General features: G+C 46.8%; 1 protein-coding gene across 1 annotated transcript; it reads left to right on the forward strand.

Moving 5' to 3' along the window:
• Positions 1–2,367: 2,367 nt before the first annotated feature.
• KNOP1 (lysine rich nucleolar protein 1) lies at positions 2,368–13,165 on the forward strand. Its single transcript, XM_063314877.1, has 4 exons — positions 2,368–3,802; positions 10,709–10,777; positions 11,642–11,737; positions 12,564–13,165. The coding sequence occupies exons 1-4, from the start codon at positions 2,498–2,500 to the stop codon at positions 12,747–12,749; spliced, it is 1,656 nt and encodes a 551-aa protein (XP_063170947.1). The 5' UTR covers positions 2,368–2,497; the 3' UTR covers positions 12,750–13,165.
• The last annotated feature ends 1,040 nt before the right edge of the window (positions 13,166–14,205 follow it).

The raw sequence follows: 14,205 nt of genomic DNA on the forward strand, positions 1-14,205 counted from the left end.
TCTGGCTTTTCCCATCTTGGACACCTCAGCTCCCTTAATGTTCCTGTCTCCACTTTGCAGATTGGCAGGTGGATCTTTGCCTGTCAATTTCTTGGAGTTGATCCCTGGATTCCTACTTGACAGCAAACAAAATAAAATAAAATCCTTTTTTTGACCAAGACAGATAGCAATCCATTTCTCTCCTTTTCAGGGTGAGTCAATTTCATATCTAAACCAGAGCCTTGAAACTGACTTGAACAGAAAGGGAAGGGCTGAAACTGACAATCCCTTGTGATAATCCATGAATCCAGTTTATTTCTTCACTTTTTTTGGCCAAGTCCCTTTTGTTCAGAAGAGGTTTCCATCTCCCCCATTGGTTAGGGATGGAAATGACAATTAAAAAGTCCTTTGCCACAAACTAGGGTCTAAGAAATAAGATTGTGGTAAGAACAGAGAAATGAAAAAGTTAGGTGTGCTACAGGCCATTCCTTGGATGAGGAAGAATAAGATAAACACACAGCTTTGATTTCCAAGCAATGCTTTGGTGTGCCAAAGTAGTACCTTAAATGAACCACACCATGGCTGCCCTCTGCAGCTGCTGTGCAAACCCAAGAAAAGACACAGCTGCCTTAAAGCTTCATTAAACTCCAAAGCACTTTTTGGGACAGCAAAATGATTGCCTGGCCCTAATACGCACCATGGACGGATTCAAATGTTCCTTTCTTCCTATGAAAGAAAACTTGGATGCAGCTCACCGCTCTTTATAAGGTTGATATACTGGAAAATATTGCAAGGAAAGTAATTACTATTTCAGAGAGATGAACTAATCTTGCAACAGAAGTTCTAAGGATAAATGTCTGTCATCCTTTCTCAACCTTTTGACCCTGGAGGAACCCTTGAAATATTTTTCAGGCCTCGGGGAAGCAACCCCTGCCCATTCAGGCTCAAATATAGGTGACAAAATGATTATACTCGTTTCATGGGTAGGCCTGTCTATATGCATTCACAGTGTTCTTGAACTGAATAAAAGGATGAAACTTACCTCTTTAATGTGAAGTTGCCCAAATTGGAAATATTTTTTTAAATAAATTGTGATCTCCCAGGGAACCCCTAGTGACCTCACAAGGAACCCAAGGGGTGCCACGGAACCCTGGTTGAGAAACCTTGGTCTATGTAGTCTAGATCCCAATTCTCATCTCACATCTATCATTCCAAGAACATAAAAGTTCCCGTATATTTCCTAATTACAAGCTACCAGTGGAAACTTAATCAATTTGAACTATTTCTAGGAAGGAAAGTCTCTGATGATGTATTAAATTTAGACTTCACTTAAATGAAGAATTACATTTTCTTCTGGATGAGACCTGGCTCTAAACAAGCTGCATAATTCTGCGGAAGGATGCCTCATCCATTTTTGCAAAGGCAAAAGTGACTGCTGCTACAATTGCAGAATTATCCAGAAGTCATTACTTTAAAATTCTTTAGAGAAAGAAGGTACACGTAGCATCTCAACCATTTTCTAAACAATGGTTTCTCTTTTTGGCGACATCTAACCTGATGCAGTTGATTAAATAGATAAAGGTACAGTTGATGAGGTAGATTGAAAAGTGTCATTATCCTGGAATTTTGGTTGAGTAGCTTAAGTGATAATGCCTACATGTTTATGCATTCACCCATTGTGTATTTTTTTCTGTTTTAATGTCTATATTATAAAGAGAGCCAGGCAATACTCTGGTATTTCTTACACTTTATTTCAGGCATGCATGCAAGCGCATCCTGTTTTTAGTGGTTTATCTAGTATAGTCATTCCGTTATACGTGCTCTATAAATGTTATTTGCTAACATACAAAGATGAGGACCTCCAGAAGCTGCTGAACTTCATCTCCCATCACCTTATCACTGGTCGAAGATTTGAAGTTGAGCAGTCTCTGGACAATCATATCATAAAAATAGGGAATCTATTTTTAGCTCTGCTTTCTGCCTACAGTAAGAAAAATAGAGACTGAAACAACCTTTATGCCCTTTCTCAAAAATTAAAACCAAACAAAGGCTCTGGGTGGGACAAACAGAGGGGCATCATGATTCCACAGCCTTTTGTGGATGATTTTTATGGTTCTGATCATCACTAAAGTATAGATTGCAGTAAGGCAATGGAGAGATGGAAGTTCAAATCCTTACTCAGCCATGAAGCTGACTTTTCACAGGACCATTGTGATGATAAGACTCAGAATAGAAAATCAAACCTCAGGAAGGCTGCTGTGGTCAGTATTTCACCACCTGAACGCTAAATGGGATGTTATTTACTGAATACATAGAATTGTTTGGTAAGCCAGTCCCTGTAGTAGCCTATCTTGTGGCTGGGGAAAATATTCCCCTGAATTTCCTTTGGGATAAGAAATGTAGATTGAAAAGAAACTTGCCTCTGTTTAGCATTCTGTTACAAATAATTGGCTTTGCGTACTGGCTGTGATAAATTTACTACTTGGTAAGCAGAGGTCTGTCCCCCTCTGTGGTAATCATGTATGTAGAACCACTATCTCTTGTGGATTTTTTGCCCCCCAGAAAAGTCCTGGAGAATATGAAGAATCCTGAACAAACCACAAGGAAAAAGAACAAAGCTACCGATCTGAATTGTGGCCAGGTTGTTATAATTGAAAGCACCAAGGAAAGATGCTACTCAGATTTAGCCAGAAAAGTCAAGCCGAACAAAAAGAAGCGCTTGCTAAAAGAAATGGGTTCTGAACGGCTAGATCCAAAGAAGAAAAATAAACAGAGCAACTCTGAATTAAAGAAGAAAGCACGTACTAGCTCTCCTGTGATACTAGAAAGCAACTCGGATTCCGAATTGCTAAGAGGCACCAGGAAAAGACTGAAGATGTTCAAAAAAAAGGAAGAGCGAAAGCTTTCTTGTAAACGAGTCCAAGATTGTGAGGCTCTGGGTGAAAGGGAGCCTGATACTGAGTTTCATGTGAGTAAGAAACGCAAGAGGAATATTCTTGAGGGGCAAGATGAAGAACTGATGATGAAAAGCAAGAAGAAGAAAAAGGAAAAAAGAAAACACAACCCCACTTGCTCTCTGGTTTTACATAGTGTTGTCCGTGAAGAGTCTGTGAAACAGATCTCTGGAAAGATCTCGGATCTCGGTTGCCAAGCAGTGTCGTTTTCCAGTCAGAAAAAGAGAAGAACCCTTGGTCGGAAGGTTGTGCGTGACAGTGTTCTTGTCAAGAAGAAACAACTTGGCTACTACATGGGCTATCAAGAGAACAGCAGTGGCATTGCCAGCTGTGTCTGCAAGTTACAGGATGCCCAAAGTTGGGACGGTCACCTGCAGTGGCAGGAGGTTTTGGCCTGTAGGTCAGAAACAGGTAGTGAAGCCACCAAGAAGAAAAAGAAGAAGCTGAAGAAAGGAAACACAGCTTCCCTTTCCTCCTTAGCCAAGAATCAGGAAAACCACGGCAGCATTAGGAGTGAATGTTGCCTAAAATTCCCATCTCAGAAAGGGCTGGGGGTTGGCAGGGTTCCTAAAGAAGTCAATAAGCTGGCAAAGAAGAAGAAAAGAGAAGCTGGAGATGTAGGCCATTTGTCAGAAGATGGCCAAGATGTCTTGTCAAAGGTGAGAGCGCCAGGAGGGAAGGAAAAGAGAAAGAAAGCAAAAAAGGCCGATGTGGAACCAGATTGCGTGGTGAGGAATGGCCGGGACAGGTCTGAGGACAGCCAAGAATGGCAGATCAAGAAAAAGACGAAGAATCCGGAAACCGGAAGCTCTCAAGATAGTGACCGGGAGGCGAGTTGGAAGAAAGCGAAGACGAAAAAGGCACCCAAGGTACATTTGGCATGGAGAGGGCAGTTGGCAAGTCTTTTATTTATGGGCTGAATCGGAACTAAATTAGCACTTTACTGTGCTAATTTCCATGGGACTAAAGCATGGCTTAAAATAATAGTAGTAGGTGGTTCTGTTAGGAATGGTTTTAAAGGGGATGAGATACATTAATACAAGATCAAACCATCAGTGGCTTCTAATCCTGAGAGCTGCATCTTTCCCCCAGTCCTGGCAGGATACTTAAGCAAAGACCCCCAACTGCATTCATGTCCCAGCGCTAGGTCGCCCAGAAGGAAACCCCTAATAGGGAGCTAAGTCAGCAACCTCTTCCACAGCTCTGTAGGAACCGACAGCTGGGTTAGATAGACTGTTGGTCTTTAGTCCAACAGGTTCCATAGACTATATAAAGCCCTGACTACACTATCCAGACTGTGTTGTCCTTACCACAGCTCTATCAGGTAGATTGAGAGTTTACCTCACAGGTAAACCAGACAACTTTGTGGTGGTTTCCATCTATATAGTTTTCCTTTTGCAAGACAGGATAGTTTTATTGCAGGGATGCATTTTCTAATTAAACACGCTTTGCCAGTTTATGGTTTGGATGTGTGCAGTCACCCACCTCTGATGCCATTGCATCATGGGGCTGCGTACTGAAAATGGAGACAAAGCCAAAATCTGGAGCAAATGCAGGAGGATGAGTTTAGAGAAGACTGGTTGTGCCGCAGTATTCTTTCTTAGCTCACTGTGAAATGGGTGATCTCCAGCACTTGCCTTTGATTTGAAGGATATAGACACTTAGATGGAGTGGATTCTAAACGGGCAGAAACAAAATCCAGTGTATGGAGAAACTGGGTAAGTTTATGGCTGGCTGGGAGTTGAAGTTCACACTTCTTAAAGTTGTCAAGGTTGAGAAACACTGTTCTAAAGCGTTTGGAATTCAGGTGTTGCTTATGAGTAAACAGCCCGGACAGGATCTGGATCCTGTTTGCTAGGGCATATGGGAAATGTAGTATGACACCAGATTGGGTGTGATGATTGCCTTAAACCAAATAAAACTCTCAGACTCAAAATCACAATTCAGGTTCTGGGTTTATTTAGAAAAGAGTGCAAACAGGTAAAAAGCTGAGAATGAGAAAAGCGCGCCTAAGCTCAAACTAAATATCATCGTTTCCAACATCAGCCCACCCCCTCCTTCGCATACAGTACAACCCCACATTCCCAGGTGCTCCTAACGAGCTCTGCTGATCAACGGTTAAAAAGACCTTGACATTTAAGAGATAGCCCAAACACATTCCTCCTGGCACGGTCCAGCACGTCTCATGTACAAGGCTCTCAGCAGCATCTTCCCAGCCAGGACACGTATCAGCACCTTGGCAAGTAAACCGTTACGATGTATGAACACCGCAACGGTGAACATGACATACCGCCCCCCAAAAAAAACAACACGCCTCATCAAGCAGAGGGCTTGGAAGGATAGGCAACATGAAAATCACGCAGTAAAACTGGAGCTAGAACATCGCGTGCAGCAACCCATTCAGGATGGGGAAAGTGCTTCCAGTGGACCAGGTACTGAAGAGATCCCCGAAGCCTGCGAGAGTCGAGCACCTCCTTAACCTCGAAGTGCTGCTGCCCATCAATCATGATTGGTGGCGGGGGAGGTGGACGTGGATGCCAGCAAGATGAGTCCTGAGCAGGCTTGAGCAAGCTGCAGTGAAAAACAGGATGCAAGCGCTTCAAATTATGAGGCAAATCCAACCGAACAGTGACAGAATTGAGCACTGCAGTAATAGGAAAAGGTCCAATAAACTTAGGAGCCAGTTTCTTAGAGGGCTGAGGAGACTTTATAAACCTCGTAGAAAGACAGACCAAATCCCCCACCTTAAAAGCAGGCTGTCGGCGTCGTTGCTTATCAGCGTGGAGTTTATATGCGGCTTGAGCCTCTCGAAGAGCGGCTTGAATAACGGGCCAGGAATCAGCCAGCTTAGAGCCCCAATCACATGCGGCAATAGCCGGAGTGGGAGGTTGGGGAAATTCCGGAATGCGAACAAAATCCCTACCAGAAACAACACGAAAAGGTGTTTGCCCAGTGCTCTGGTGAACAGCACTATTGTAAGCAACCTCAGCGAAAGGGAGCAAGTCAACCCAATCATCCTGGTGATAGTTGATGTACGAGCGAAGAAATTGTTCCAATGTGGCATTAAGGACCTCAGTAGAGCCGTCCGTCTGGGGATGCCAAGAGGTTGACAAGGCCTGCTCAGTGCCAGTCAGCTTCAAAAAAGCCCGCCAAAACCTGGAGGTAAATTGTGTGCCCCTATCGGTCACCAAATGGGAGGGGCAGCCGTGTGGACGGTATACATAAACCAAGAAAAGCTTAGCCAGCTGTTGCGCTGAGGGTATGGAAGCGCAGGGAACAAAATGAGCTTGCTTAGAAAAATCGTCCTTGACTACCCAAATGACAGTCTTCTTTTGACTGGGGGGCAGGTCCACAATAAAATCCATAGAGATGACTTCCCAAGGGTGAGCCACAGGCTGCAAAAGCCCCTGCGGTTTTCCAGCAGAACGTTTGGACATAGCACAAACAGGGCAGGAAGCCACATAGGCTTTGACATCCTTCCGGAGGGTGGGCCACCAGAATTGCCTCCGGACCAAATGGAGGGACTTAAGAAAACCAAAGTGCCCAGCCTGCTTACTGTCATGGGAACGAGCAAGTATAGCAGAACGTTGAGAGTCAGGTACATACAGACATCCCTCAACCCAGGCGAGGTCGTGCTCAATGGACACCTTGTCAGGGTTAGCAAGAACCCAGGGGTCAGACCGCAACACAGAAATAAACGTTGAGCGCAATCCACCCGACAGTGGAGGTGGCTTGCGACCCCGAGAGCGGAGCAGCGAAATCGGAGACAAGACGACTGCTGGCCCCTAGTGCTGCTTCGCGTGACAGCCACTAGACCTAGTTGCAGCCCCGAGAGGACAGTGCCAATGACGTCGGAAACCGGGCCCTCATCTTGGGGCAGTCTGGAAAGGGCATCAGCCAAAAAATTCTTTTTCCCAGGGATAAATTTAAGTTGGAAATTAAAACGGCTGAAAAATTGAGCCCAACGAATTTGCTTAGGGCTGAGGTGTCTGGGTGTACGGAGTGCTTCGAGGTTGCGGTGATCCGTCCAAACCTCGAAAGGGGAAGAAGCCCCCTCCAAGAGGTGCCTCCAAGCCTCCAGGGCAGCTTTAACAGCAAAAGCCTCCTTCTCCCAAACATGCCAGCACCTCTCCGTTTCAGAAAACTTTCGAGAAAGATAGGCACAAGGCTTCAAAAGCCCAGTTGAATCCCTTTGCAACAAAATAGCGCATCAGAGGCATCGACCTGAACCACGAACGGAAGGTCTGGGTTAGGGTGGGAAAGGATGGGCTCTTCAGTAAAAAGAGCCTTCAACCGATCAAAAGCAGCCTGACGTGCAGGAGTCCAATTGAGCACGGCCCCCGGATTATTAACCTTGTGAGTTTCTCCCACCCCCTTCGTGCGCAATAAATCTGTTAGGGGCAGAGCAATCTCCGCGAAGCCCCTGACAAAGGATCTATAAAAATTGGTGAACCCCAGGAAACTTTGAAGTTGGCGCCGGGTTCGAGGCCGTTCCCAGGTAAGCACAGCTTAAACCTTAACAGGATCCATTTCAATGCCCTTGTCGGAAATCCTGTAACCAAGGTAATCCAAGCGAGACTTATGGAATTCACATTTAGAGAGCTTAGCATAAAGCTTGGCATTGCGAAGCTTGGTGAGCACTTGTTTAAGAAGACGCTCGTGCTCTGCTAAAGACTTAGTATAAATGAGAACATCATCCAAATATACCAAACCCCCCTTAAACAAGTGGTCATGTAAAACCTCATTGATGAGCTGCATGAACACCCCTGGAGCCCTTGCCAGACCAAAAGGGAGAACCTTATACTGGAAAGAACCCAATGGGCAATTAAAAGCCGTCTTCCATTCATCCCCCTCCCAAATGCGAATGCGATAATAAGCTTCGCGGAGGTCCAACTTTGAGAAAACTCTGCCGGTGGACAGATGTGCGAGCATGTCTTTGACGAGAGGCAGAGGGTACTTGTTGGAGAGGGATGCAGAATTTAACCCTCGGTAGTCCGTGCAAAGTCTGAGGGTGCCATCCTTCTTCTCCCGGAACAAAACAGGGGCCCCAACAGGCGAATTCGCCGGTTCAATGAAGCCGCGGGCCAGATTTTTATCAATGAACTCCCGCAAGGCGGTGAGCTCCTTTTTAGTTATAGGGTAAATCTTCGGCTTTGGCAAAGGAACGTCAGGCAGAAGCTCAATAGAACAGTCCGTTTTACGGTGGGGCGGCAATTGGTCAACCTCCTCCTCCCCAAAAACATCAGCAAAGTCTGAGTAAATAGGCGGAAGACCCTCTAAGGGGGATGGAGAAGCCACAGGATGTACAATTTCTGCCCGTCCCGCCGTCATAGGCATGGAACGTCCCAAAAGAGGAGCTTGATAGAAGCCATCCTCAAAGGTAATAGATCGGGACCGCCAATTGATGTAAGGATTATGAGTGGTGAACCAAGGAATCCCCAACACAACTAAAGGATTCCCCACCGGTGTGACGATGAAGTGCAGGAGTTCGAAATGGGAGCCCATACGCAAAGCGACTTCCCCAGTAAAATGTGTGGCAGCCCCCCCCTCCCCGCTGTGGAGCCATCAAGCTGCTGGAATAGCAGCGGCTTAGGAAGAGGGAAGCAAGGCAAATCCAATTCCTTGACTAAGTCAGGATGGATTAAACATCTGGAACAACCGGGGTCCAGTAAAGCCCAGACCTCGACGGACTTGGATTGAAATCCCAATTCAATTTTGACCACGAGGATAGGGCAATCAGCACTCATTATTTCAGAACTGCGCCCGGATTCTACCACCTGCCCCGCGGCGCCGGTTAAGGCAGGTGGAAAACGTTTTCCGCCAGTTGGTCGAGGGCAGTTAAATCGTCCCCCGGAGTGTAGACATCATCGTCTGCAGTAGCCATTGCTGCTGTCAATCTGCGAGGGGGGTTGAGGGGTTTCTTGGCTTTTGTGGTACCTTGGACGAGCGATCTGGTGCCTTAGCTTTAGGGCAGTCGACGGCGCGGTGACCCGGTTTTCCACATGTGATGCATTGTCCCCGGACAAAGTGACGTTGTTTCTCTATATCCCATCTCGAGGGTGATGGTTGAAACGGCACTCGGGTAGTGGGGGCAGGCTTGTCTTCTTTGGTGGCCATCATGAAGTTGCGCTGGGCATGTTCAGCTTTACCAGCGAGGCAAATCCAGTCATGTAAAGAGTTTGGATCGTCTCGCCCAAGCACCCAGCACAGGACTTCGCGATTGAGGCCATCCTTAAAACGATGAATCAAGGTGGCCTCGGACCACTCAGGAACTTTGCCCGCCAAAACCTTGAACTCAAGAGCATAATCAGCCACCGGCTTCTGCCCTTGGACTAGTTCTTTAAGAGCGTCCTTAGCCCTTTCCTTAGCCAAGGGATCTTCAAAATAGCGCTTCAGCACAGCCAAAAAGGCATCGAAAGTGGCCAGGGCTGGCGCTTCAATCTCTGCCAGCTGTACATACCAGTCAGCCGCCCTGCCCTTCAATTTCGTGGCCACTGCCGAGATCTTTTCTTCCTCTGAAGTAAAGAGGTGGCCATGGCGTTTCATGTAACTGGCGGCATTGGTGAGAAAGAAAGAGAGGTTAGCGGGGTCACCATCAAACTTCACCGGGAAATCCCGGGGAGTGCCTGCAAGCTGTGGGACCCCAGCTGATGGACGAGTAGGGCGCCCCCAACGGGAGTGGACCCTCGCGGACCTGATGGAAAGTCTCGTGGTTGGCTTCTCCTTTCAGCAGTCTGCGACAGTGAGGGCGGGAGGCTAGGCGGCCCGCTCCCTCCCGGACCTCGGACAATTTTCACCAGGTCGCCAAAGGCAGCCGACATAGAGCACAAGACGTGCTTCATCGATTCGATTTTGGATTCCAGGACCCTGATCCTATCCAGTGTGGCGGAGTCCTCCAGCCCCGGCCCCTCAGGTAGTGGGCTCCCCGACACATCTGGGCGCACCCCCCTCGGAGTATCGGACCAGCGGAGCTTCCAGGTGGAGCGTGATGTGCCGGGCCGGGGGTCCATCAGGGCATCCCATAAAAATTGTTGCTGTCCCATCACCTCGTCTGCCAGGGGTTTTTTCGATCCCGTGGTAGAGTTGGAATCCCCCGACTGGGGTGTAGGGTGGGTTGGGACGGGGCTCGGGTCCCTGCTCGGGAACATTGACTCTGGAAGTTGTCCCGTTTCCTCCTCGAACTCCGTAGGATCCTTTCCCCCTTCTGCTATCGCTAGTCCCCCTTTCGCAAGGAAATTTTCCGGTAAAGGGTGCGAGGCTAAGTTAAAGTAATGATTCTCAGCTTTATGTGATGATTGCCTTAAACCAAATAAAACTCTCAGACTCAAAATCACAATTCAGGTTCTGGGTTTATTTAGAAAAGAGTGCAAACAGGTAAAAAGCTGAGAATGAGAAAAGCGCGCCTAAGCTCAAACTAAATATCATCGTTTCCAACATCAGCCCACCCCCTCCTTCGCATACAGTACAACCCCACATTCCCAGGTGCTCCTAACGAGCTCTGCTGATCAACGGTTAAAAAGACCTTGACATTTAAGAGATAGCCCAAACACATTCCTCCTGGCACGGTCCAGCACGTCTCATGTACAAGGCTCTCAGCAGCACCCTCCCAGCCAGGACACGTATCAGCACCTTGGCAAGTAAACCGTTACGATGTATGAACACCGCAACGGTGAACATGACATTGGGGAGAATTACAATGAGGTTTTACCCTACTATACTCAACCATGAAGAGGTTTCAGCGGCATTGTGTCTTTTTTTTAAAAAAAAAAAAACAGGAAACAGAAGATGAAGTAAAACTGGTGGCGTTCAAAAAAGGAAACTGTGATGAAGTGAACATAGACAAGGTATAATCATTTCTTATCTTAGGGCTGTGTTGGGATCTCGTTATGACAGCACTTGTCAGATGAGGGCTGGTTTTGATGCAAAGAGGAGACACAGGATGTCCCCCCACTTCTGGTCTTGCCCTCTGGATGCACAGTGCTCAAGCTGTGTTGAGACTTTTGTACGGCAGGGAATTTTGGGAAGTGGTGCATGATGAGCTGTGTGAATGTCCACAAGTCTCAAAAAACCAGGCAGGCTTAGTATGCATTTCCTTTCCTTTGCGTTCTCACATATTTAGAGCTGCCTGGATTCATTACAGAGAGCCAGTTTGGTGTCATGGTTAAGGCACCGTGCTAGAAACTGGGAGACCGAGAGTTCTAGTCCTGCCTTGGACACAAAGCCAGCTGGGTGACCTTTAGCCAGTCACTTCCTCTCAGCCCTAGGAAAGAGGCAAGGGCAAACCACTTCCAAAAAACCTTGCCAAGAAAACTGCAGGGACTTGTCCAGGCGGTCTCCAAGAATTGGACGCGATTGAATGAATTAAAATAGAAAAAGATTCATTAGTCAGCAAACAACTGTATGTAAACAAACAGTTTTGTCTTCACAAGTGCTGTTATAAACCACAAAAGGGTTGCATGTTACGCCAGTGCAGCTTTTCTTAATTTTATCTTCATGGAGATCCCCTCAACCTTCAGTTACGTCACTGCGTGGTGCGCTTGTATTGCACGCATGGGAAGGGATTTTTAAAAGCTGGCACTTTATTCTGGGTCAGAAAGAAATGTTCCCTAAAGGACCCTCATGGTCACTCCTTAGCAGCTTCTCTCTCCAAGTTTACTCAGGTTTTTCCCCAGGAGCACCAAAATCAAATCCATTCTTTCTTGCTCCAGGTGAGACGGCAAGCGCTCCAAGAAGAGATTGACCGGGAATCTGGCAAAACCAAGACTGTCAAGGAAGAACTGATGAGTGTGCACCTTTTGGGTCTGGTCAGTTTGGGTCAAGCTGTTTGGCAGCTCTATCAGCTTAACATGTTAGTTTCACCCGTGACTTGATCCACCAATCTCTGGTCTGATTGGGAACCTGAGCTCATGTCACAGGGCAAATTAGTCCAGCCCCTAGAGCAGTGTTTCTCAACTGTGGCAACTTTAAGATGTGTGGACTTGAACTCCCAGAATTCCCCAGCCAGCCATGCTGGCTGGGGAATTCTGGGAGTTGAAGTCCACACATCTTAAAGTTGCCACAGTTGAGAATCACTGCCCTAGAGTGAAAGCAGAGTGAAAGCAGATCAGTAGTGTCTGACCTCCGGCAAACTGTAGTTCTCGTCATCGATCCTGAAAAGTGGTATTTCCCCCCTCCCCTCTATTTCCTTAGGAGAATTAGTTGGGATGTCTTGGTGCAAAAACAACCCTTCCTATTTACTATGGAACATAAACAGCAGGAGCGTCTGGGCCTTGCTGTCACTGGAACTTTTAATTAGATTATTTTTTTTCTTTTCATGATTGACTGTTATTTCCAGCTGAATGAAAATGGAGAAAGTGAGGTGTGTGGACAGAGACCAGGACTCTGGGCTGTCACTGGTCCATTGATGGTTGCCGAATGTCTAAATTGATGTTTCTCAACCTTGGCAACTATAAGACTTGTAGACTTCAACTCTCAGAATTCCCCAGATAGCAAGGCTGGCTGGGGAATTCTGGGAGTTGAAGTCCATACTTCTTAAAGTTGCCAAGGTTGAGAAACACTGGTCTAACTCTTCTTACTTTTAAGAGAATTTAGCCACATAGAGCCTGCTAAACCTTTCTCTTTGCTCTTCAGGACAACCATTTTGGCCAGTGGAGCACAGCGACATTTGGAACTTCGGAGCAAAAGGCAACATTTCTCAGATTGCTGGGTGGATTTAAAAAAGGCTTGGCATCGGCTCAGAGTTCTCCAGCAAATGCTACCAAATCGAATATGGCTCTGGAACGCAGCAGAGAGCAAAAACTGCAACATAACCTATAGGCAGAATTCGAGAAAGCCGTCGCTTTTAAGCACCATCGAGGTATTGGCCTGGGGTTCCAGCCCACTACTCCAAGCCATGTACACATAGACAAATACGCTTCAAAATCTATTAAATTTGAAGACTGACATGTTGGGGAGAACGAATTGCCCAAAGAGGTTGGGGGTTCAATATTTTTCACCTGTGGCAAGAAAATGACCCTGGACTTTGACTCAGATGCTGTTCTCAGACAGGTGAGAGATGGCCTCTACAAATACTTGAGGTCACCAGATATTGCTAGTGTGCGTATAGGCATGTATATTTGTATTGAACTGCTGTTTGGCCAGTTAAGGGTCCACTTGTGATGAGTTTGGGATGGGCCGTTGAGCTGTTGAATCGTTCCACAGTGTAGCTAAATAAGGGGCAGGCAAGCAGCATAGTTTAGCTCCAGGTTCAGAGGTTCGCAGGTCGCCCGCAGTCCCATTTTCTGCAGCCTTGTGGACAGAATGTGTAGTTTGTTCAGTTTTTTTTTTCTGCTCCAGATGCAAAACGAACAACAACTCCCCCCCACCCCACTCCAAAAGGTATGTTAAGGCCTATTAAGCCTAGTTTCCCTACCAGCCCTGGCACCCCCAATCCCATCACGGTCAGCTTGGTCTAGTGACGAAGGTCCGTTCTAGTCTTCCCGTAGCCATCAAAGCCGATTGGGTGATTTGGGGCTAGTCCCTCCCTTTCAGCCCAACCCACCTCACAGGGTTGTTCTCAAGGGGAAAAAGAGGAGGGGGGACTATAATTTTTATACAACTCAAAGCAGTGTACATAAAGTGAGATACAGATCTATTAATAAGTAAGTAAAATCTCCCCGTGACCTGTTTAAGGATGGGGGGAAATTAAAATGCAGCCTCTGACCAACAGCCTTGCCCACCAAGACCATATATGATACACCCATGCAGATTTGTTCTCTTGGCCTCAGGGAGGCTATTCTGAGAATATTTTCAATCTGCTCTGGGAGGTGAAGTATCAAGATTTACTAGCTCATGTGGCCATGCATTCTGCACATCAAGTTAGCAAAGGCTACACCAGAGTTCCTCATCCATGGCAGTTGGAAGATGTGTGGACTTCAACTCCCAGAATTCCCCAGCCAGCCATGCTGGCTGGGGAATTCTGGGAGTTGAAGTCCACACATCTTCAAGCTGCCAAGGTTGAGAAGCCCTGGGCTATGCTATTTCAAGGCTGTGCCCTTGCTTACATGTACAGATAAATTCCAACTGATTTAACATCCCCATTGCTTACCCAAGTTAGTGTTAATTGAATGACGGGTGGCTTGTGCTAGCGATGTAACTGGGTTCTCCAAAATAACCCTTTTTGAAATTCAACAGGGGGCAGGTTCAGGGAAAGATACACACGGGCAAATGACTGTATTAATTTACAGTCCGGGCATCAGTTCCGTGCTCCTCTGTCGTACAGGGACTATGTCCA

The sequence above is a fragment of the Candoia aspera genome, chromosome 14 (assembly GCF_035149785.1).
Source record: "Candoia aspera isolate rCanAsp1 chromosome 14, rCanAsp1.hap2, whole genome shotgun sequence".
Taxonomy (NCBI): Eukaryota; Metazoa; Chordata; class Lepidosauria; order Squamata; family Boidae; genus Candoia; species Candoia aspera.